This window comes from Equus asinus, chromosome 9, assembly GCF_041296235.1.
Source record: "Equus asinus isolate D_3611 breed Donkey chromosome 9, EquAss-T2T_v2, whole genome shotgun sequence".
Taxonomy (NCBI): Eukaryota; Metazoa; Chordata; class Mammalia; order Perissodactyla; family Equidae; genus Equus; species Equus asinus.
Genome location: NC_091798.1, coordinates 38,487,787 through 38,510,957, shown reverse-complemented (window position 1 = coordinate 38,510,957; position 23,171 = coordinate 38,487,787). Strand labels below are relative to the sequence as shown.

Sequence of the window (23,171 nt, the reverse complement as noted above, 5' to 3'; positions counted from 1 at the left end):
ATGTTCCCTAGGAGAAGATGAAAAAAAAATAATATTTAACTACTAAACATGTTCCCAAGGAATTCAAGAAGCAGAGTCAACAAAGAGACCATGATAAAACACTCCTTGCTGATCACAATAAGGAAAGTGAGAAAGTGAACAAGGACTAGAAGTTTTATGGCATTGCCTATCAAATCTGAATAGAAAATATTCCCTGGCAAGGAATAAATCAACTAAGTAAATTCCTGATTTACAGGAAATCAAGAGTTCAGAAACAAGAGACCAACCCTTAAAAGATAAAAATGTGTAAGAGAACCCGTACTGTAAATTTAAGGACCAGTTCCTTTCTCTTAGCTCTTCTCTTAGTAAAAAGGCACACATCTTCCTGAACCTTAATGACATAGTGGCTGGGGACCTTAGACTATAGGAGGCAGATGTAAAGAGTGAGGCGGATAGGAGCAGCCGGTAGGTATACAAGAGGTTTCAGGTATCAATAAGAGGAATACAGGCATGTTTAACAAATGTCAGAGACTTGTGTTTAGCAAATGAGAGAGGAAATAATGTAATATTACGAAAACCTGGTGTCCAAATAACTTCCTTATCAAGACTGGCAACTACTGGGCTGAAATCATCTAAGCAGGACTTCTACTGTACTAGAGAAGCACATCTTGTATCTCCAACTGGATTAGTTTTGCGACAGTTGAATGTACTATAATCAGAACATGCCTGCTCTTCTTCAACCCTAAATATCCAGTATCTCACTTACTTTCCCTAATCTAATGTTCCTTTTTTGTACTCCTAAGAGTCACTGCCAACTCAAGGACATTTGTGCCTGAATGAATGAAGTGGTTGCAGAAGCCAGCATACCCCCTTCTTCCAGCTTTTGTCTGGATCCAAGCTTTCAGAAGCTCTTAGGGCAGGAACATACACTTCTGGGAGAGAGAGGGCTAGAGCACAGACTTTAGAGTCACACAGTCTGGAATCTGAACCTTGGCTCTGGCATTTACTATACAGCCTTGAGAAAGTTATCTAACCCATACCTCCACTTCTGATATTTATAGAGCAGTAATGAGTATTTATCTATCATTTAACTATATCATCAATATTAAGACTATGAATGAAAGACTTGGTAACTGAAAACTGGTTGCCTACTTGAAAAAAGGATTAAGGAAGAAGATATTCTGAAATGTTACAATGGAGATGTTTAAAGCAAACCAGAAGCAACGTAAACCTTGCTTTCATACTGATGAGATCTGGGTCCTCTGAATCCTCACCTGTGAAGTTTCTAGAACTTGAAATTCCTTATCTGATAAAAACCTAAACTCTAAGAAGCCCAAAGTCTTTTTTATTAAAGTGTTCTTTTAGGGGCATGTGGTAAGGAAGGGGACCACTTGGGAACAGTCTGTATTGAGTATGCCAGCCTGAGCACCAAGACAGGGAGGCTCAAATCGCATCCGGAAAGACAGGGCAAGTTAGTTACCCCAATCACAGTGGACATTATACGTGGCCTTGGGTCCATATGCAGCACTTCCATCTGCTACTTGACGCCCTTGCACACGATATCAAAGCAATTACTTGTCCCCAAGAAACACACATTAAAACAAGCCCCAACTTCAAATACTGCTTGCTTCAGCATAGATTTACAGAGTAACTAAAGGGAAAGAAGACAAGAAAATGTAGAAGAAAAAATTTAATCAGACAACACTGAAGTCAGTAAAACACTGAAAATCCAAAGAAGAAATAATTTTTTAAAAGGCGATGTGTTTGTGTTTGCTCCTTGGGGGAAAATGATTGAAAACATACAGATGTAGCACATGTGATGAGAAGCAGGAAGGTTTGGTTGCATCTGAGTGTTGCAGATAAATGTTAGAGTTGGGTAAACAATAAGTACTTATGACTATATTTGACAAGAAAAAAAATCTCTTCCAGAAATTTCTTAAAATGATTGATTTACGATGTCTAAAAGATTGCTCATGATTTAATAATGTTTGAGAACACCTTCTCTAGTGCTTCCTAGTGAAAAGATTGGGAAATTAAGGCAGTGTGCCAATCTAACACTTGAAGGTCCTAACTAAAACTAAGGATTATTTAAAGACTAGCTAGAAATTTCCTGCATCAAAATAGCAGCAATCTACTAGTGATGATTACTGCTACATGAAAATCAATACTGCCACTAAACTAAACTGACTAATTTATACATATTCCTTTTAGATTAAGATACAGAGATTTCTAATAATTTAAGGGGAAAAAAAGAAGCCAAAGCTGCTAGAAAGTTAGAGCCTTCAATGAATAGAAAGTAGTTTCCAAGGCAGAAATTGAGAGCTGAAGGAGCATTAAAAAGTTTAGTTACGTTGTTGAAAATAACAAAAGATGAGACAAGGTCTTGCTTGGGTATTTTTAAAACACTATATACCAGTTCACAGGGGGAATATAACGCCAAGGAAGACCACTAAACCGCAGAAGATCCCACTACAATCAATAGTAACACAAAGGTACAGGATAAAAGAAGGATCAGACAAAACAGGGGAGGAAAAGAGGCCCTGTACATTTGTGGTGGCACTCAGAGCACAGCCACAAGAAAGGGACCTATGCCAGAGGCCAACACAGGGATAGATTCTGTGAGCTTAGGAATTAGGAAATCATTTGATTTTGATTTTCATTGTCAACTAGTCTTTGGTGATATACTAGAGTAGTATAAGTGGTCATTATCACAGCATTTTTAAGTAAGAGGGTAGAAGTATTTCCCTGGGCTGGACTTCAGTCCAGAAAGTGACAGTTCTCTTAAGAGGAAAAGGCCACTTTGCCCTGAATCCTAGGGCAATAGGACAGGCCTGAGCACTGTGATCTTACACTCCTAGATACACTCATGTAACTAGGGGCCCCTAAAGGCACCTATCCATCTGTTAGGCTCCTTATTAGAACAAAGTGCAGCCTGGTTCCATGAGACCACTAGAGGAAAAAAATAATAATTGTCTTTAAAAATGCTTATTTACTTGGGTGAAGGTAGGGAGAGGAAGTGCTCCAAAGTTACAGTTAATTTTAATCACTAGGGTCATAATAAATCTCTAAATAAACAAAAAAGCTGTAAGGAAATGGAAATACAAAACTATTGGGCTATAATTGTCATTAAGTACATGACAAGATCATCCAAACACTGTATCCCTGAGGGGAAATAACTACAACTGTCCCATCATAAGGCAGCACAAAACCACAAGAATTAGGAAGTGAAGAAAGAAGAGGGCAAAATAGATCAACTCTTCTAAAAAAAAAGGGGGGGGGGAGATATGAATATGAAGAAGAAAAGAATTTATATTAAAAAACATGGAGCAAAAGTCAAGATCCCTGGATCTGGTCTTATAACCTTGGGCAAGCTACCTAACTATTCAGTCTATATATGCTACACAATGGAGACGATACACATCCTATCTCATAAGGCTTCTTTGCAGGTCCAATAGGGCAACAGAAGTTAAAGCACTTTGAAAAGTATAAAACACAACACAAATGTGAGGTAATGGTTATGATTACTTGAGTTGTCCCTAATCTTCCAAAGAAAGAACAAGTATATGGTAGCTTCAACTTAGAATAATGTTCTTCCCTGTCAGTTAAGATCACAGCTACTGGTCCTATAGATTCTAAAAAAACTGGCAAAAGAGAAATCAACCTCAATCTCTGGTCTCAGTTTTCTAAAGAGAAATTCCTTTACTGTTTCATTTTTTTCTCTAATATTTGAAAGACCTAACTAAAAGGCTCTTCTGTGTTCTTACCTTTCGAAGCTGCAGGAGCAAAGGGCCAGGAAGGAGCAAGCATCAGATATTGGAAAGAAATGAAAGAAAGAAAAGGAATCACACATGGTTCTTTATTGTTGGAGAAAGTTGCTCAACCACATGACCTATTAAACACTTAGCCCAACCCTTGTCAATTAAGTGTGTAGGTCTGGGGACAGAACCTTAAGGCAGTACCACTTAAAGAGTATCATCAAAATGGGCCCAGACTGAGCTTGTCACCTTTATCTCATATCCCCGCAAGTTATATTGACATAAAATACCTACATGTAACACACAGTCGCCCTTCCTAACCCAAGCATCTCAAGAATACAAAAATATCTTATTTTCTTCTGAATAGGAAAACCCATCTCTCTTCAATCCTCACCCAGGGAAGGGAAAGGAATGAGAAACCCACTTAAAGGATATTCTAAGTCCTACACTGACCCTTTGCATGAAAGAGGAAGGGACTCACTCTTGGTCTGGGCAGAGAAGGTAAGGGTAAGTTTGGCGAAAAGTTCATTGTTCTCAAAGCGGTCCTCCTTCACCTTTGTCCAGAAGCAGTCCTGGGAAAGGTCCTCAGCAACAAACTGTGGATACAAGCAGTGTATCAAGAGTTAACTAAGTTGAACTCTGTACTTTCCATGCTAGAAAACTGATCATGATGCAAAAGAGGTGGCTGGCTGGTTATTAGCAATGTCATACTAGAATAAGACTAACCTGAGAACAGCTGTGTTCTTTGTGGTAGGATCCCGAGATGATGATTCCAGTTTATTTATTGGTGATTATTCAAGAACTAGATTCAGTTATGCTACTTATCCTCCTTCCAACCCCAAATCCTCTACTTTTAGAAGGTTTAGGGCTTCATTTTGCATCTTCCCTTGTCCTACATTTTTCCCATCAATTTGGCTGTGTACCAAATCTGTTCATTTTAGGAACAAATTCCTAGTTTAACTTGGTTTCTGGAAGCAAAAGGCTGGCATAGAATCACAGGGGTCTCAAACACATAGTGGGAGAGTGGAAGTAATTCCCTCTAACACATAGTGTGCTAATGAAACATATCCTGTGTAGCTCATTTACTGGGAGGGGTGGCGTAGGGAGGTGTATCCATAAATCCATGACTTTTGGATCAGCACAATTACGAGTAGCTTGCAGATTGGTGAAATGGCTATTATCAAACTGTGTTACCATGGTGCTCAGATCCTCAGAGAAAAGGCAAAAAACTAACTTAAAGATAAGTTTAAGTTTTATAGCAGAGTATAGTGATGTATGGCATAGGAGAACTTGCCATGGTGATGTATGGCATAGGAGAAGCCTAATATCTGCTGAATAAACAAACATAAGCATGAGTAGAACTTGAAGACAGACAGATGTGAGCCATAAGAAAGGGAAGCCCACCCTGGCACAAAATACAAAGTAGGAGACTGAAGTGGTTTCTTAAGATCTACTGATGAAATGGACAGAAATTCTTACCTTGGACCAGTTTGGCCTCCGGAGCTGCACTTCTGGCTTATAAAGTTTCTTTGGGGTTAATCCAAATGGCAGAACTGGGGCAGCAGGAACTCCAAATCCAAAAGGGGGAGGTGGAGGCATACCCATTCCGGGTGGAGGTGGAGGAATGCCAGGGCCTCCAGGAAATGGAGGGGGTGGAGGGATTCCAGCGCCACCAGGAAGAGGGGGAGGGGGAGGTGGCATTCCTGGTCCTCCAGGCAAGGGAGGAGGGGGTGGGGGGATGCAAGCACCCCCAGGCAAAGGAGGGGGTAGGGGGATGCAAGCACCCCCAGGCAAAGGAGGGGGTAGGGGGATGCTAGCACTCCCAGGCAAAGGAGGGGGTGGGGGGATGCTAGCACTCCCAGGCAAAGGAGGGGGTGGAGGGATGCTAGTACCCACAGGCAGAGGAGGGGGTGGGGGGATGCCAGCACCCTCAGGCAGAGGAGGGGGTGTGGAGATGCAAACATCCCCAGGCAAAGGAGAGCGTGAGGAGGTGTAACTGCCCCCAGGTAAGGGAGGGGGAGGTGGAGGAGGTGGTGGAGAGGGAACTGTATCACTCCCAGGGAGAGGTGGTGGGGGTGGTATGCTAACCCCCCCTTTAGCAGTGCCAGAGTCACCAGGCAAAGGAGGGGCAGAGGCAACAGAAGCACTGCTGGGAGGGGCTACAGCAGTAACTGCAGCGGAAATGGAAGCCATTTCTTTCTTGGCGTCTTCCAGTTCCTTGGACAGCTTGGCAACCTAGAGAAATAACATCGATGGGAGTATTTCTCACTCCACTTCAAGGAGTACTGGGGCTGGAAGGGACGTAAGAAATTACTTAATCCAAACTTCTCGGTTTACAAATGAAGGGACTCAAAGGAGTCAGATGAAATGATTTGTCTAAAGTCACATGGCTCTTTAGTGGCAGACAAAACTAGAATTCAGGTCTTCATGTTCTTAGTTCAGCATGCTTTGCATTAAAAAGGTAATTTCAACCTTTATGTTAAACTCTCCCTTTGAGAAGAAAATGGAATGGTCAAGTAAATCAAATATTCTAGTTATATAATTAACATATGTGCTATATAGGTGACTATTTAATCATATAAGTGATCAAGTTATCAGATATCACAGATCATTTAAATATTTACAAGTACAGAGAGAGTGTGTGGGGATAAATCTGTCCAGAGATGATTAAAATAACAGAAAAACAGCAGATATGAGAATGATTTATTTAGTTTTTACTCCTAAATTTATTAGAAGAGTATTATCTTCATTTTTGGGTAGTACTGTGACTGACTTTATTCTTTCTGTTGTTCTGTATTTTGCAAATTTTCAATCTTATATATTACTTAGCCCCAAAATAAAACAAAACAAAAACAGTAAATGATTTTAAAAATATGCACTATCTAACTAGATTACCTATTTTTGCTGAATCCTCCGTAGGAGTAAGATGACTGACTCCTGTTCCAAGACAGGCTCATTCTGAGGCTGCTGACAGCAATTGCAGGTCACTCTGTCTTCCTGCTCAGGTCTTACCTCTCCTGTGAGCTGAGACACCTCTGCTTCCAGGCCCTGTTTCTCTGTAGTAATCTGTTGCTTTTCAGAATCCAATGCATCCTTTTCTCCCTGAAGATCCTGAAGTTTCTGCTCAAAGTCACTTTCCATCTTTTTCATTTCCACCTGTAGCTCATGTCGGGCTGTTAACTCTGAGTCCAGCTAAAGGAGAAAGGAATCAGGCTCCCAGTAAGCTCTCCATCTCAGCAAGAAGCACAAGTGTTATTCCCCATAATTTACTGTTTTGTGCCAATCCTTGATCTTTGGAGCTCACAACCCAGGGAGTGCCTGGGAAAAAGAGCAGCTTAAAATTTTGACCTTAAATCAAGGTTAAAGGAGGGGGAAACCAGGGATCATTTCCATAGTCCACCTATTTTTGGAATTATAATAATAATTTAAAAAAAACCTAAGATTTTAAAGACATTTAGCAAGGACAGCTATCATGTACAATCCCAGTAGTCTCTAGGATCAAAAACCTATCACCTACAATAGGAGACCTTAATAATTGAAGGAAAAAAGATAATTCAGACATATTCCAGTTCCTATTGTTCTAGGGAGAAGAGGCCTGAGATATCAAGCAAATCTGAGTGCTGTCACTATTATATGAGTGCCGTCTGTCTTTCCTGTCCTGCCCAGAGGCCCAAGGACTGTGCAACTCACCACTAACTAGCTCCTCATGATTACATCCATACCACTTTCTCCACTGAGTAACCTATACCAGAAAGATTTCCCCTAGGAACTGCGATTGTGTGCTGAATGCTTTCAAACTATCACTGGTAACCGTTTCACATGTCAGAAAAATCATAATCTTTAGACAAAGAAAGAAAGATATATCCCAATTTTTTTTGATCTCTCATACACACCTTCTTTTCCAGCTCTGTAGCTTTGGCTTCAGAGATCTCCACCTTTGTTTTATCAATCATTTGATCTGAAAAGAAGGAGAAGAGTCAGGAAGTAAAGTTCCCAATTTTCTTGACTTCCCCTCTCACAACCTAAGCCCTTCAATACAACCAAAGGGTAGTCTTTGGTCCTTTCGTTTATTTTTATTATCCTTCTTAAGGTTCTGCACTAGACAAAGAAGTGGAACTTCCAGTTAAATTCGAGATAAACCCTCTGAATGCCTGTTATGGAGTAAGGGCACCATGCTGCATGGCATGGAGAATGCCAACAAATGATACTTAATGAATCTCTGAGACCAGCAGGAGTCATAGATAACAGCTGAAGTCTCTTCAAAAGGTGGGGCGGTGTGTGAGAAGGGGTACATTTTTAGAATTGTGTAGAAATAAACTAAAGTCCTGTTTATTCCTAGCATAAATGTTGGTTATCACCTAAGAAAGGGCAAAAATGGAAATACTTGGGGGGCTGGCCCTGTGGCCAAGTGGTTAAGTTCTCACACTCTGCTGCAGGCGGCCCAGTGTTTCGTTGGTTTGAATCCTGGGCGCGGACATGGCACTGCTCATCAAACCACGCTGAGGCAGCATCCCACATGCCACAACTAGAAGGACCCACAACGAAGAATATACAACTATGTACCGGGGGGTTTTGGGGAGAAAAAGGAAAACAAATAAAATCTTTAAAAAAAAAAGGAAATACTTGGGGACTAGAAAGATATCCTCTCTGAAATTTTTACTGAAAGAAAGATGCAAAATGAAAGGCAGAAGCAATGTTTTTAAGGAAACAGATAGAAGAATATGCTTACCAATCAGTCCTTCAATATCAATCTGGAGGTGCCGGCACTTGAAGTCAGGATCAGCCCCATTCTTGTGCAGAACTATCTGAGAAATACATTCTTCAATCAACTTATAATACTGCGGTCTACAAAAAAAACAAAATAAGGTTATTAAAGGAAAACCAAAATATAATTTTCAGAAGTATTCAGGATTAAGAAAAGTTAACTGCTTTGCCAATAGAGGGACCTAAGGATAAAGGTTCTGGAAAAGACCTTTTAATAAAATTAACAGAAGTATCGCTGCCACGCTAAGAAATCCCGCTCTTCCACCTCAGCTACCCTATCTACTTCAGATAATCGAATTTTTTTTTTTTTGAGGAAGATTAGCCCTGAGCTAACTACTACCAGTCCTCCTCTTTTTGATGAGGAAGTCTGGCCCAGAGCTAACATCCGTGCTCACCTTCCTCTACTTTATATGTGGGACGCCTACCACAGCATGGCGTGCCAAGCGGTGCCATGTCCGCACCTGAGATTCAAACTGGCGAACCCCGGGCTGCCAAGAAGCAGAACGTGCGAACTTAACCTCTATGCCACCCGGCCAGCCCCTAATCGAAATTTCTTGCCACCTGCCTCCTAGTACCAATCCTTTCCCATCTAAGAAGTTGAGCTTGATCCTTCCTATGATGGATAGTACTATTGCTCAATCTACCATGCCTGGAATTATTGCCTCCAGGTGACCTGAAAGAACTTTAAATTTCTACTTCCCTTTACAGACAACCTTTGAATTGAAAAATTTTGCTCTCTCCACTTAGGCTAAACTTCAAAACTTCCCACAAGTATACCATCTTACCTGGCCTCATAGTCATTTCGGACCAAGAGAAGGTGCTGCAGAATGGACAGGAAGTGTGGTTCTGCCTTTGAATCCTTCACTGTGTTTAAGAGAATCTGGAAGACTTCACTGAAGTCAGTGGAAAAGGAGACGAGGCTAAGGAAACTACACATTTAAAAATTACGTTTGACAGGTGGCTTGCCCAACTATCAGGAAAAGTAGCAAGATGCCACTTGTAACAGCTGTTCCTCCTGTAAACACTGCCCAAAACTTTAAGCTCTATAAACTTCCTCTGGCCCAGGGACCAGTGAGTTGGGTGGTACTATACAGAGAGACAGAGAATTCCTCGTACCTGGCTTGAAATTCAAGCAGTAGACAGAAATGAAAAGGTAACTGCCTCAAAGTCATTTGTGGCAACTATCAATAGGTAACCAAATTACTCCCTCTGTCAGTCTCAGGGACACAAAGAGGAAAGCAAATGACAACCCCAACCCTGACTTGTGTATGGTCTCCAAAGACGAGCTCTACATCACAGTAAGCCAAGCTATCACGTACTAGGAGGTCCATACTAATTCCGATGGCTGCTTCCACGCTAAGCAACCCTCAGATCACCTTCCCTAACTTCCCTGGTCCATGCTGAGGTAAATAAATCCAACAGGGGCCAGCTTCACGGCTGAGTGGTTAAGTTTGCGCACTCCACTTCAGCCACCTAGGGTTTTACCAATTCGAATCCTGGACACGGACGTGGCACCACTCATCAGGCCATGCTGAGGCGGTGTCCCACATGCCACAACTAGAAGGACCCACAACTAAAATATGCAACCATGTCCTGGGGGGATTTGGAGAGAAAAGTCAGGAGAATAAATAAATAAATAAATCCAACAGCAATCAACAGACACCCGCTCTATCTACCAAGAAGACACGCAGGCTGACATCCTGTTCTGAGTCATCACCCCCACATCATTCTATACAGGGATCTACAACTGAATATCTCATCTGTCTTTTTTTTTTTTTTTTTCTTAAGATTGGCACCTGAGCTAACAATTGTTGCCAATCTTCTTTTTTTTTTCTTCTTCTTCTTCTCCCCAAAGCCCGCCATCACATAGTTGTATATTCTAGTTGTGAGTACCTCTGGTTGTGCTATGTGGGACACAGCCTCAGCATGGCCTGACAAGTGGTGCCATGTCTGCTACCAGGATCCGAACCAGCAAGACCCTGGGCGGCCAAAGCAGAACACGTGAACTTAATCACTCGGCCATGGGGCCAGTCCCCTCTCATCTGTCTTGAACCCAGTAAGTAAAAGGATATTCCATCTCCATTCGAATGTCATCCAGTCGTCCCTTCAGGTCATAGGAATCTTCTTCCCCTTGTTCATCAAACACATTTAGTTGTACTCTCATATCATCATTTTCAATCTCTCGAAGCTCCTGTCAATGGCAAAAGTATAGGTCAGGAAACCCAGAAGTGTCCTATGCTGACTAGAAACCCAAACCTTTCAACCTGGTTTTTATTTTTTTTTTTGAGGAAGATTAGCTCTGAACTAACTGCTGCCAATCCTCCTCTTTTTGCTGAGGAAGACTGGCCCTGAGATAACATCCACGCCCATCTTCCTCTACTTTACATGTGGGACGCCTACCACAGCATGGCGTGCCAAGCGGTGCCATGTCCACACCCAGGATCTGAACCGGCGAACCCCAGGCCACCAAAGCAGAACGTGCGAACTTAATGGCTGTGCCACCAGGCCAGCCCCTAAACTTGGTTTTTAAATTGAAAACCAAAGTTATCCCAAGGATGACTGGGCTATAGGAGCAGGAAGGAATCAACCCAGCCTTCCTAATGAAGTGTTGCATCTCACCTGCAACACTTGATGTAGCCCCAAGCGCATCAGTTCACTTCGGATATGAACTCGGAAGTCAAGTTCTTCAGCTGGTGTGATGAGAGCATTGATCAGCTGTAGGCACCCCACCTAAAATAAGAAAATTCAGCAGCTAAGTCAATGTTAAATCCTACAGATAAAGATTCCACTCTGTTAACATGCATTCTGAGGCCCCCAAATATAACCTAGAAGATGAAGTACAAAATTACAAGAATGATTTTCTGTTACAGCAATATGACCTGGTTTGAGCACAGGTTTGGAGAGCTCAGAGGTCTAAACAATTTCAAGGATTTGATGGCATAATTTATTCTAGGCCTAGGTTTTTCTAGCTTGTAAACAGATACTATGCCTTTTTTCCATCTCATAATAAGGAAAATGGTTCTTTCTCTGCCTTCTTGGAGAGCAGAATAATCATTTTCCCTTCAGAATGAATTCTGAAATATAAAATACATAGTTGGGAACCACTCCAGGTGTTCTATTAAAAGGTCAAATGAACTCAAGTCTTTTCATCTTGAATTCTATTCTTGGGCCCAGTCTCAGGGGATATACATGCCTTGAGCGCAATGGAGGTCCCACTTTTTAATCCATCCAGCAGTGGCTGGAAACGTTCCACTTCATCCATCTCAGCTCTTTCTGTCATCGCCTCCAAAACCCTTTCATTCCTGCCCAAGACAAAGGAAAGGGAGAGAACTGCCCAGGTGCTCTGACACAGACATGCACAACAGGTAGATAAATTATAGAGGGGCACACAGACCAGTTAGGAAACAGAACACTATCAATGTTTTGGATTTCTCACATTATTCTTCTCATCACCAAGAGCAGAGGCCAGATCTGCTGAAACCTAAGGACCATCTCCTCAGAACAATGCTCTCCCTAAAACCCATCTATAAAATCTTATCCATGGATACTAAATTAAGACCCCTGTTCTATGGAGTATAAATTGGTACAACTTTTTAAGGGGTATTTAATAGTAATTTTATTTATTTATTTGATGAGGAAGATTGGCCCTGAGCTAGCATCTGTTGCCAATCTTCTTTTTGTGTGAGGAAGATTGTCGCTGAGATAACATCTGTGCCAATCTTTCTTTACTTATGTCGGATGCTGCCACAGGGTGGCTTGACAAGCGATGCATAGGTCCGCGCCTGGGATCTGAACCCACAAACCCCAGGCGGTCAAAGCAGAGTATGTGAACTTAAGCACTATGCCACTGGGCCAGCCCCCAATAGTATCAATTTTTAATGCACATAACATTTGGCCTACTTCTAGAAATCTATCCAACATAAATGCATAAATGTGAAAGAATATATGTACAAAGATATTCTATTATCTTTGCATCATTTGTAACAGTAAAAATTCTTATCATCTAGAGTAGGGACAGAATCGCTTAAAAAAAAAGTCTACCTAAAAGTCTAGCAATGGAGGAATTTTTAAATAAATTATGGGGCATATATATTATGGAATGCTAAAGAGCCACTAAAGATAATAAGGTAGATCTAGAAGTATCACCATAGAAGTATGTCCAAGATCTATTGCTAAACAAAACGAAACAAGTTGAAAAGAATGAACGGCATGATTTAGCTTTTGCTAAATCAAACCCCTCCACAAAAATAAAAATCTATCCAATTATGTGATTGGTTTTATAGGCAAAAGCCAACTTTCCTTCGCTTTAAGATACCATCTTTTGGAGTGGCAGAAGTATCAGAATCTACGAAATGCAATATATTTGTCTGTTCCGGAAAAATATCTATGAGACTGTACCAAACGACTCACAGTGGTTACCTCTGCAGAAGAGGATTTGCCAAAGGGATGAGGCTGGTAAATTTTACTTTATATACTTCTATACTGTTTAAATTTTAATAATAACATTGTGTTACTTCTGAATTAAAAAGAAAAGTAAAAGAAACGCTTGTCCTCAACAATAGAGACATTAACAGAGATCTAGGAGATATCCTGCGATACCTCTAATAACCAGTGCTACACTCAGACCAGCCCCCATCATTTAACAATCTTTCCTAAATATTAAGATTCAGTGTTCACATCTGGGAAGAAATATAGTCTTACCTAGTAAGCAAGACCAAGTAGACACCTAAGCAACTCAATTTTCCTCTAGACTAGGAAAGATAGCAAAAAAGAGAATGGAGAAGGGAAATAATTCCAGTCACATACATGTCCTCTGGCTGTGGCAGGATACAAAGAGCAGAAAGAAGCTTAGCTGCATCAATCATCATGTTGGGAACAGCAGGATCCATGGCTCTGACCAGCAGCAGGATCCCTTCTTCTGTCTCCAGCATGGTCTTGATTCCAAACTGGAAGGACAAGAACAGAGGAGGGAGGCTTAGCGGTGACAGGACCTAACCAGGGACAAGTTTAGGAGTTGTTACGGGTTGAATGGTGTTCCCCCCACAAATTCATATGTCGAAGTCCTAACCCTCAATATCTTAGACTGTGACCTTATTTGGAAATAGCGTCATTGGCAGATGTAATTAGTTAAGTTACAATGAGGTTATATTAGAGTAGGGTGGTCCCTTAATCCAATATGACTGTTATCCTTATAAAAAGGGGAAATGTGGACACAGACATGCAAACACACGCCATGTGAACACAAAGACAGAGATCGGGATGATGTGTCTACAAGCCAAGGAATGCCAAAGATTGCTAGCCACCAGAAGCTAGCAGAAAGGCATGGAACATACTCTCCCTCACAGCCTTCAGAAGGAACCAACCCCGCCAACACCTTAATCTTGGACTTACAGCCTCTAGAACTGTGAGACAATAAATACTATTGCTTAAGACACACAGTTTGTAGTGCCTTGTGATAGCAGCCCTAGCAAACTAATACAACGGTAGAATACTTTTCTCAATATGGCTAAACAGACATGAGCATAGCAAAATAATTTTCTAGTAGATATAACAGAATCCTATGTCTTCCAAGAATAAAATCTTTGATTCTTATGGTTCTTTTTAATGCCCCCCCAAAGGAATAAGTTAGTTATAACAAAATCAAAAAATAAGGAAGACAGATTTGCACTTTTGAAAAAACAACTGTGGGCTCCCTGGGTTTATATTCTACACACAAAAAAGGCAAAAAGATTCTACAGTAGGAATGCTCTGGGGAAAAGAACACACAAGCAGGGAATAAAGTAAACCTTGCAAAAACAATAACTATAGGCTAGAAAACTCAAGAATTATCAAAAGAAAGTATAAAAAGAGGAAGAAAATCAAGCCTACCCTCTGAAACAGACATGAGAACTCGGAAAAAAGGTCCATAGAAACATGTATATAAGGCAATCAAAAAGTTATGATACTACAAGGGAAAGCTACAAGTCTTGAACCTCATATTCTTAGGTCCTTTTTGGAGTTTGCCAAAAGAAGAGAAAGAATAGGGGTCCTGATGGGAATTGGAAGGAAAATGGGAAAAATCTCACCTTATTGTTCATAAAAGCTTTCAAGCAGCGAATGATCTCATGCTTGTTACGGCTATCGTAGCTTCTGCATATAGAAAACATTATCGATGAAGTCACTTTATTCTATACCCCTCTCCCATTTGTCTTCAGTGTCTTAGGAATGTCCTCAACTAGTGGCTGAGTAAATTCTGGCACACAGTACTTTGCCCTGAAACACTGGCAAAAACAGGCAGCTGAAGAGGGATCCCCACCATCAAAGACCTTTGGTTAATCCTCTCTCAGTCCAATAATTTAGCATTACATTAAAATCCTCCCTTAACTCCCTCTAGACTCTTAAATGCTAAATTCTATCAGGATAACATCCCATCTATTACCATTTGCCTCACTACTTCAAAGGCTTCAAGTCTGTACATTGAAGAGGTATAGGCACTGTGTTTGTTTTGGAAAGATCCCAAGAAGTAGAGAAGTCACTTTGGGTCAGTCTGGCTTCAAGGTAGCCTAAGAGACTCCAAGGTATCCCCAGTATTATTCCAACCCTGAATACTGTCACAATGCTAGTCTCAAACTGATCAAGTGTATCATAAGACTTCCAAGTGAGATATGACGCAGACCAGATCACATGGGAACTCTGAACTAAATCAGACCCTATTTCCAGACTGGATAAAAACCTGTGCAGGGAGACTCATAGTCTAATGTAGTATATATATCCTGTGTTATTCACTATGAAACTTAAGTTCCTCTTCCCTTTCCCATATCTATAATTATCATTCATCCTCTAGTCACCCCTAGAATAAACCCCATTCTCAGCTAACAGCACATTCTCCTAGCCTATAAGGTTACATTTATATTGCTATGTTCTCCTTTAGAGCAAACAGCCAAGTCCCCTACTACCCTCCACCCAGAAGATGTCAAAACTTAGATGTCCTCACCCAGCAATCTCTTCTTTCTCATCATGAAGTCGTTTCAGGATATCTAATAAGGAGGCCAGGCCCTCAGCACCAAATGTCTGCACCCAACTGTAAGGAACAGATAGAGACAATGCAGTATCAAATCAAACCAATAAATACTTATTCACCAAAATCAAGCTTAACCTGGCAACTCTTTACTCCCAATCCAGAACATTCTCATACTTCCCTGACTCCTTTGATCTTCAAGGCCCACCAGTGAAGTCTAACTGTGGGCTCCACTCCTGTTATCTCCTTAGAATCCTCACCTGACAGGGTTGTTGTTAAGAGAGACACGAAGGGACTCCAGGCAGCTGAGCAGAGGCATATCCCTCAAGCCTGACCTCAACTCCTGAATGTACATCATGGCAGACCTGGAGCTCTCCTTTTGGCTCATACCCTAGACAGGAGCACATAGACAGATTAGTAAACACTCCACGCAGTCATAAATTGGACTAGTGTTAGTCAATATAGTTTAAAGAATATCAGGGCAGACACCCATCACACACACCACCAAACTATGTGAGACTCAGAATTTCCCATCCCATTCCACATACATACTTCGTGAAGATTAAATCACGCAAAAAGTATGTAAGAATGGTAACTCATATGAGTGTAAACAATGAGTAGGCTTATATAACGGAATGAAATAGGACCAACGTAGACATAAAATGTTCTATAAAAGTGGCAAAATGAACAGGTCCAAAATAAGGGCAGTCTCCCATGTCATGGGCACCTGCCCCAGGACTCACAGCCTTGGAGGTGTGCAAGTATTGGGACACCATCTCCCTCTTGATGATGATGTCCTTCTCCCTCAAAGGTTGCTGTTTCTCCTCATTCAGGTTCATATCCAGCTAGTAGAGGGAGAAAAAAAGGGAAAAAACAAAATTGCCTCAAATTTCTTACAAGTTTTCAGAGTTTAATATTTAGTATGCTTAGTGAAGAGTTGTACACATTACATTTTTACTGAATATATACATTTTCCTGATCTCTAGAGATTTAAGCTATTACGGATGATGAAAATTCCCCAGGGATAAATGTGGTTAACATTTTAGTATAAACCCCTATAGACATTTTTATACATACATAATTTTTTTCCTAACAAAAATGGACTCAATATAGATGAAAAATTTATTTTGTATTATTGAAAGAAAAGCATACGTAATATTTTTTGCACTTAGGATGGACCTTAATAATCTTTTCAGACTGGAGCACTGCAACACTGGCATCATCCGAACACCAAAATTGACACCAGCAACACCACTCTATGGCCTAAACACCCACCACCCCTGGTTATCTCAGTCCCTGTACAGACTCCTTTCCCATGAAGAAAGAGCTGAAAACTCTGTGATAAAGCCCCTCAAGAGACATAACCTGGAGTGTGGTATTGGGGGAATGGCTCTGCTTGAGCCTATTACACGTAGAACCATGTGTCTGAGCCCAGTACCACCGTGAGCACAAGCTTAATCCTAACAAGTCCAGAATATTATTTAAAATGGGGAAAATATAGGTGGGGAAAAAGTGGATATACCCTATTTCCTCTTGGGGCATGTGTGTGCAAGTCTGTGTGTGAAGGAATCATTGCCTCCAAACAGCAATATTAATCTGACATTTTTCTGATTCAATTCCTGATGATTTTTCCCTCTTTTTACAGATAAATTGAATGCAGAAGCTGCAAAGTGGTGGCCCTCAGGTTGAATCAGACCCAAAGACAAAGTATGTTTTGTTTGGCTAGCTCAACATTTTAAATTTGGGAGACTTCATATATAAATATGAATTTCTGGCATCAAGGGATGCAATCATCAAATTTCAGATTGTGAGAAACTCTATAGGTCAAACAGTTTCTTCAACAAATTTTTAATAGCGATAGCAAGGATAAAACAGAGGGAGGAAAACCCATAGATTAAATGAAACAAGAGAATAATAGTACGATGGACCTTATTTGGAATTATGATTTGAACAAATGGTTTTTTAAAAAATGACCTAATTGGGGAAATTTGAACACTGGCTATGATTTTTGATGCTATTAAAGAATTATTGTTTTTAAAAAATTACAGATTTCTGGCTTCTTTCAAAAAACAGAAATATCTGGCACTACTGGGGTAGCATCCCCAACTGGAATGCTATAAAACCTGCCGGAATTGAATTGTGGCTGGCCTTTCTAAGAAAAATTCCAAAATCCTTCTTCATTTTCCCACAATCTCTTCTCCGTTTTATCTTCTCTCTAGCCTGTTTAACTTATTTATACTACCTCCCTGGTCCTAAAGACATTAAATTTGCAATCCACAGCCAAGAGATTGTCTTGATAGATCATATACTCTTAGACTCTTAATGCACTTGGATTATTAAGAAACAGACCAATAGTGTCAATGAAAAATAATAATAGTATTACTGATTGAGTGTTCACTATATACCAGGCCCTTTGTTAAGGATTTTAAGCCCCTGCTTTTATTTAAGTTAGGTCTGCCACTAGTCTCTATTTGAATCTGAGTCATATATCCAGGCAATATACAGGGTCTTATGAAACCTTATAAGCATGTACTCAAAACTTTCCCAGACTTATCCCTAGTGGACTTTACTGAGTGTCCTCCTCATTCAGTGTCCCTTACTGAGGGCAGCAAAGTAAGTCACATCCATGTATACTTCATTATTCAACTGACTTCAGCCACAATCTTTAAAGGTCTTCTAGTGATTATAGCATGAGAATTCTCTTTCCAGATTCACCACTAAATAGAAGACCTTGAGCAAATGATGCCTTTCCATTCCTCAGTTTCTTCTTTGTATAGAGTTCATTGTGAATGCTTCAAAATTTTATCTTCTCTGGCTAACCCAAAGGTGGTCTCCACAATACCACGAGTTGGTCCACTCACCCCGTCTTTGTGGCTAAAGTGTTGCTAGGCAGAGGACATTAACAAGGTAGTCAGTGATCAGATATTTCCAAGCCTAATTCATAGATTCCAACTTTATGGACTGGTGCTTGATATTTAGTCTCTTGATTAATGGGACTGCTATTAAGAAGTTCCTTGTTAAGCCTGGAATTCTTGGTAATTAACGGCTAGTTAAGGGGGACCGTGCACAAAAAAGGGCCCACCATGCCCATAAATGCATTTTCAGCAAGAAGAAACATTTTGGGGTGGGAAACTTACCAGCATCTGTTCAAAGAGTACTAGAACTTGCTCATCTGAAACATCTTGCAATGACTGTGCAGTGGGATCATCCCCATATGATGCAGAAGAATTTCTATGAGCAGAATTGGGCTTTTCCTTCTCCTTCTTAATTCTCATGCTGGTAAATCTCTCCAGCTAAGAAAGAGAAAAAAATATTAGCAGTGATCCATTTTCATTTACACAACAAACCACACACCAAATAGCCAACCCTCTAACCTCTTATACATGCATGGTTCCTCTGGTTTGTGGGCAATTCAAAGCTCTTCTGACATGAAAAGAAGAAACCAGTCTTCCTTGTAGCTAATTTATTAGCATACTGACTCTGTACTCTCAATTTCATCCAAAGATAAGAGGACTGAAGTATTAAGATTTGGAACCTCGCTAAAAAGAGAAAACTTTGTTCTTGAGATCCCTTACCATTTCTAAGCCCTCTGGCAGCAGAGAACTGAAAGCATCTCATGTACAGAGCTATCTCCATAAAATGCCCTTTGTTTCCCTCTAGCTTTCCAATAATAAATGTGGTCAGGCTCTCAGAGGATCCCTCCCTTCGAGAGGTGAGTATGACCATAGATTTTAACAGATGTAAGTCATAGAGAATAAACAAATAAATGCCTTAAAACCAGGAACCATTCCTTTTTCTTTCTTCTGTACACTCCATAGCACTTGTGCTATGTAGGCAGAAAAAGTTCAATACATATTCTTCAAAATCCCCTTTGCAAAGAATATAGCGTACTTCAGGGGAATATATGCCATCTCTCTGCCAACCAAGTGCTCATGAACCATTCTTCAAACCTCAAGTACAGATGCTCAAATCAAAAAAAGCCACCAATAAGCTGTAGCTTATTAGCTCCACCTGTTTGAAAATAACAGTAAACATGTGGAAGCATTGTGGGGCTTCAAGCGACATGAGTGGCAAGGAGACTGCAAGTCAGCTTGGAGTTTACAGAAAGTGCCTAACCTTGGAAGCCAGTGAATGTGCCAGGGAAATGCATGCAATAGGCCAAACCCGGAGCAAAGAGTTAGGAACAAGCTTTGGGGTGCTCTGAGAATAGAACTCATGTCACCATTACAAGTTATAGAAAGTCAAAGTTATGGCAACTGGTAAAAGTCATAGTGTAGGAAAGGAGCTAGAACATGCACATGCTGAACAAAATATCCTTACCTCATCTGCCATGAGCCGCTTCAGAGTCTAGGAAACAGGAAAAAGGAGAGAGAAGAAAGAGAAGAGAGATCAGTGAAATGCCAGGAAACCTCCCAAATACCAGATGCGTTGGGGGAAAAAAGAAGAGAAAATAAGTGGAAAGGATCTAAGCTACTTCCCATAGGCTAAGACTTTTGCCAAACTATTCCTTAGCACATTCCCTTAGGTGACACGCAGGAAGAGTTTTAAGGTCACAAACAAATGACTCTGGAAAAACAAGATGGAGAACCGAAAAGACTCTATATTTGATGAACAGTAAACCTACGAAATGTGCTCAACTTCATTAGTAAACAAGGAAATGCAACCTAAAAGCACACTAAGACATTTCGCACTCTCAAAATTGGCAAAAAATTTCATGTCTCTCTAGTCACAGAGCAGTAGGACCTCTCAGACATGTGGGTGGTAATGAAAACTGCTAAGGCCACTTTGGAAAACAGTATAGTATTATCTAGTAAAGTTAAATACACACATACACTACAACTCAACCCATCAATTTCCAATTATCTACCCTAAAGAAACTTGCACATATGTAGCAAGATGTATATAACAAGAATGTTCACAGCAACACCATAATATCTAAAACAGAGAACAATCCAAATAGCCATCAAGAGTAGAACAGATAAACTGGTATACTGGTACAGCAGACAACTATTATGCAAAGAAAGTAAATGAACTAACAGCTACTCACAAACATAAAATTGAATGTGTTATCTCATTTACATTGAGTTTAAAAACATGCAAAACTAAACTATCATTTAGGATATAAAATAATAAAGGGAATGATTACCACAAATGTCAAAAGAGTGGTTATTTGGAGTGGGTGGAAGAGTTGTGACTGCAGAAGGGGACAAGGGGGCTTCTGAGGTGCTTACAATAGTCTATTTCTCGATCTAGATGACGGTTGCATGGATGTTCAGTTTATAATTATTCTGTATGTTTTATGCTCTCTTCTGTACACATGCTATACTTTACCAGGGGAAAAAAAAAGCCTGAACGCACAGGTGTGGGAAAGCAGGAATTCTTCTTTGTCCTAATGCTTAATTTTAAACTATCTTTCTTTTTGGTAATGTCTTTAGAAGAGTATAGTACGCAACTTGACTAACCTTCCTCAACTAATGAAAAACTAGTTTTGACCCTACCACAAAGCTATTTTACTAACTTTTTTATGGACAAGAAAAATCTGTATCATTATGTTCATGATCCCTACGTCAGAGTTTAGTTAAATCGAGGGTGAACTATGAATCTTAACTTTGCCCTCCACGGTCCAGAGGAGGTCAAGCTTCTGCTGAGTGAGTGCTAATCACTCACCTGAAACCATAAGAACCTTGCTCAGCGTCAATGGAATTTAAAGCTACTTTGCATGTGCTCCTTACTGGGCAGCAAAAGCAGAAGGATGGTGAGGCAGAGCCAGCAACACTCAAAGAGACCAACAGTTCCTTTTATCACCACCCTAAGTCACCTGGCACAAAGAAGTGAAACAAGCCACAAAAAGGATGAGTGTGTACAGTCTAGGTTGCCAGTGCCAAGGTTAAACTTATTTGCTCCTAGAGCCATTGCTTCCAGAACCCTGTCCTCCAAACTCAAAATGTTCCCTCAGAACCAAGCAGCAACCCAAACAACTCCAGGATGGATGTAAGGTAGGTACAGAACCTGGGTCTAACGAATCACTGCCAGCCGGATTGTTCACAGCTGCAGGTTAAGTTAAAGAAAGGGGAAACAAGCAGCCTGTTCTTTCTGCTTACAGATTCTTGATTTATTTCTCCTCTGTCCATCCCACTACCACTATCTAAGTTCACGCCATTATTATCTCCTGCTTGACTTACTGCAATAGCCTCCTAACTGACCTCTCTGCCTTCAGTGCTGTCTGCCCCACACCAAATCCATTCTCCATACCGCATCCAAGAGTAATCTGTCTAAAATGCCAACCTACCCCCATTATTTCCCCATTTAAAATCCTTCAAGAGCTCCCCAGTGCCCTCAGGTTAAAATCCAAATTCCTTAGCACGGCACATGACACTCCTGGCTTCTTTCCCTAGACTCATCTCTCAACAAACCCTCCACCTCAAACCCTGTCTTCTGAGCATCTTGAACTAGTTGCAGGTCCACAAACAGATCATGCTGTCTCCCTATCCCAGACTTTCCCCAGGCTGCTGCTTCCCTCAGCCTACATTGTGCTTTCCAGATTAACTCCAACAGCCCTGCAGGATGATACCTGTGTTTCCACTGTAATAGGTACTTGCCGGTCCCATAGTCCTACTAGTGTATTATAATTATCTTTTGATTGTCTGCCTCCTCTAGCCCTTTCCAGACTAAGTTCCTTTAGGGAAGAGCCTGAGACTTAGTCATTATATCTCCTATGAACAAATACCATAATTTGGGGCTGCTTTTCTAAAATATGAATCCCTAGAGAGCCCTCAAATCTATTCCACCTCCTCATTGTATCAGTGAAGAAACTGACGCTCAGACAGGTGGAGTAAATCATCGTGGTCACATGACTAGGGGCAAGCAGGGATGGAACTCAGGTCTCCAGATTCCAAAGCCCAAAATCGTTGAATTCCCCAAATTCTTCTGCCTTATTCCCATTTAATGCCCACTAACTCTTTCCTTTAGATACAAAAGTAAACATCTTTTCATAAGAAGGAAGATACCAGTTTCTTTTGCTTTCCCTGGTGCATCATTAGAAACAGATTTAATTCTTTGAAAACATTATCCACGTTTTAGTGCTCAATTTGAGTAAAGACAGCAAAAATGATCCATGCAGGCTAAAAGCGGCATTTCCCTAACTAGTCCAACAGAGGGCAGCAACTACCAGCAAAGTGAATTTCAGCACAGTAGAGGCAAAACTGTTTCAGAACCCAACAGAACACCCAAAGAGCAAGCTCAATTCAGTTACTGAAACGGAACCTCCTGCTGCAGCATATTGACAGTGTATTGTTTACTTATTTAATACTAAGTGTGTTTTCCTTACAGATCCTATGTATACTGTGTTTGCAAACAATAAGCTTTGCTCAGTTTTTTTTAAAGGTATCATTAGTTGTTTTGTGGATTCTCCGAGATATCGAACAAGAGGTTCCTAGCTCATGAGAAGTAATAAGAACCAAAAATAGTGCAGTCCAGGAAGATAAAATGCCACTGGAGCTATATTTATGCTTTACGCCTCAGACGTCCAAGTTTTTTTTATAAAGTCTCTAATCAGCCTATCCACCTCTAATGCTTCTACTCTCACCATTCCCCTTGTTTGCTGTCAATTCTCTTCTGCCCCCAAACCAAACCCTTACTGTCCTAGCCTGGCTGCACTAAATACTTCATCCTCCTGT

General features: G+C 40.7%; 1 protein-coding gene across 4 annotated transcripts in view; it reads right to left on the bottom strand.

The window, feature by feature from the left end:
• Positions 1–23,171, bottom strand: part of DIAPH1 (diaphanous related formin 1) — a 102,120-nt gene that overhangs the window by 58,089 nt on the left and 20,860 nt on the right. For 3 of the 4 annotated variants that reach the window (XM_070518061.1, XM_070518060.1, XM_044780657.2), the window contains exons 2-17: positions 19,816–19,842; positions 18,633–18,788; positions 16,239–16,340; positions 15,756–15,886; positions 15,472–15,558; positions 14,564–14,627; positions 13,305–13,444; positions 11,692–11,800; positions 11,118–11,228; positions 10,571–10,689; positions 9,284–9,400; positions 8,464–8,579; positions 7,628–7,692; positions 6,747–6,926; positions 5,214–5,969; positions 4,216–4,330 (exon numbers count right to left, since the gene is read on the bottom strand). In XM_070518061.1, coding sequence (XP_070374162.1) covers positions 4,216–4,330; positions 5,214–5,969; positions 6,747–6,926; positions 7,628–7,692; positions 8,464–8,579; positions 9,284–9,400; positions 10,571–10,689; positions 11,118–11,228; positions 11,692–11,800; positions 13,305–13,444; positions 14,564–14,627; positions 15,472–15,558; positions 15,756–15,886; positions 16,239–16,340; positions 18,633–18,788; positions 19,816–19,842 — 2,395 coding nt within the window. The remainder of the gene's footprint in view (positions 1–4,215; positions 4,331–5,213; positions 5,970–6,746; positions 6,927–7,627; positions 7,693–8,463; positions 8,580–9,283; positions 9,401–10,570; positions 10,690–11,117; positions 11,229–11,691; positions 11,801–13,304; positions 13,445–14,563; positions 14,628–15,471; positions 15,559–15,755; positions 15,887–16,238; positions 16,341–18,632; positions 18,789–19,815; positions 19,843–23,171) is intronic. The other variant, XM_044780659.2, reaches the window with a different exon arrangement.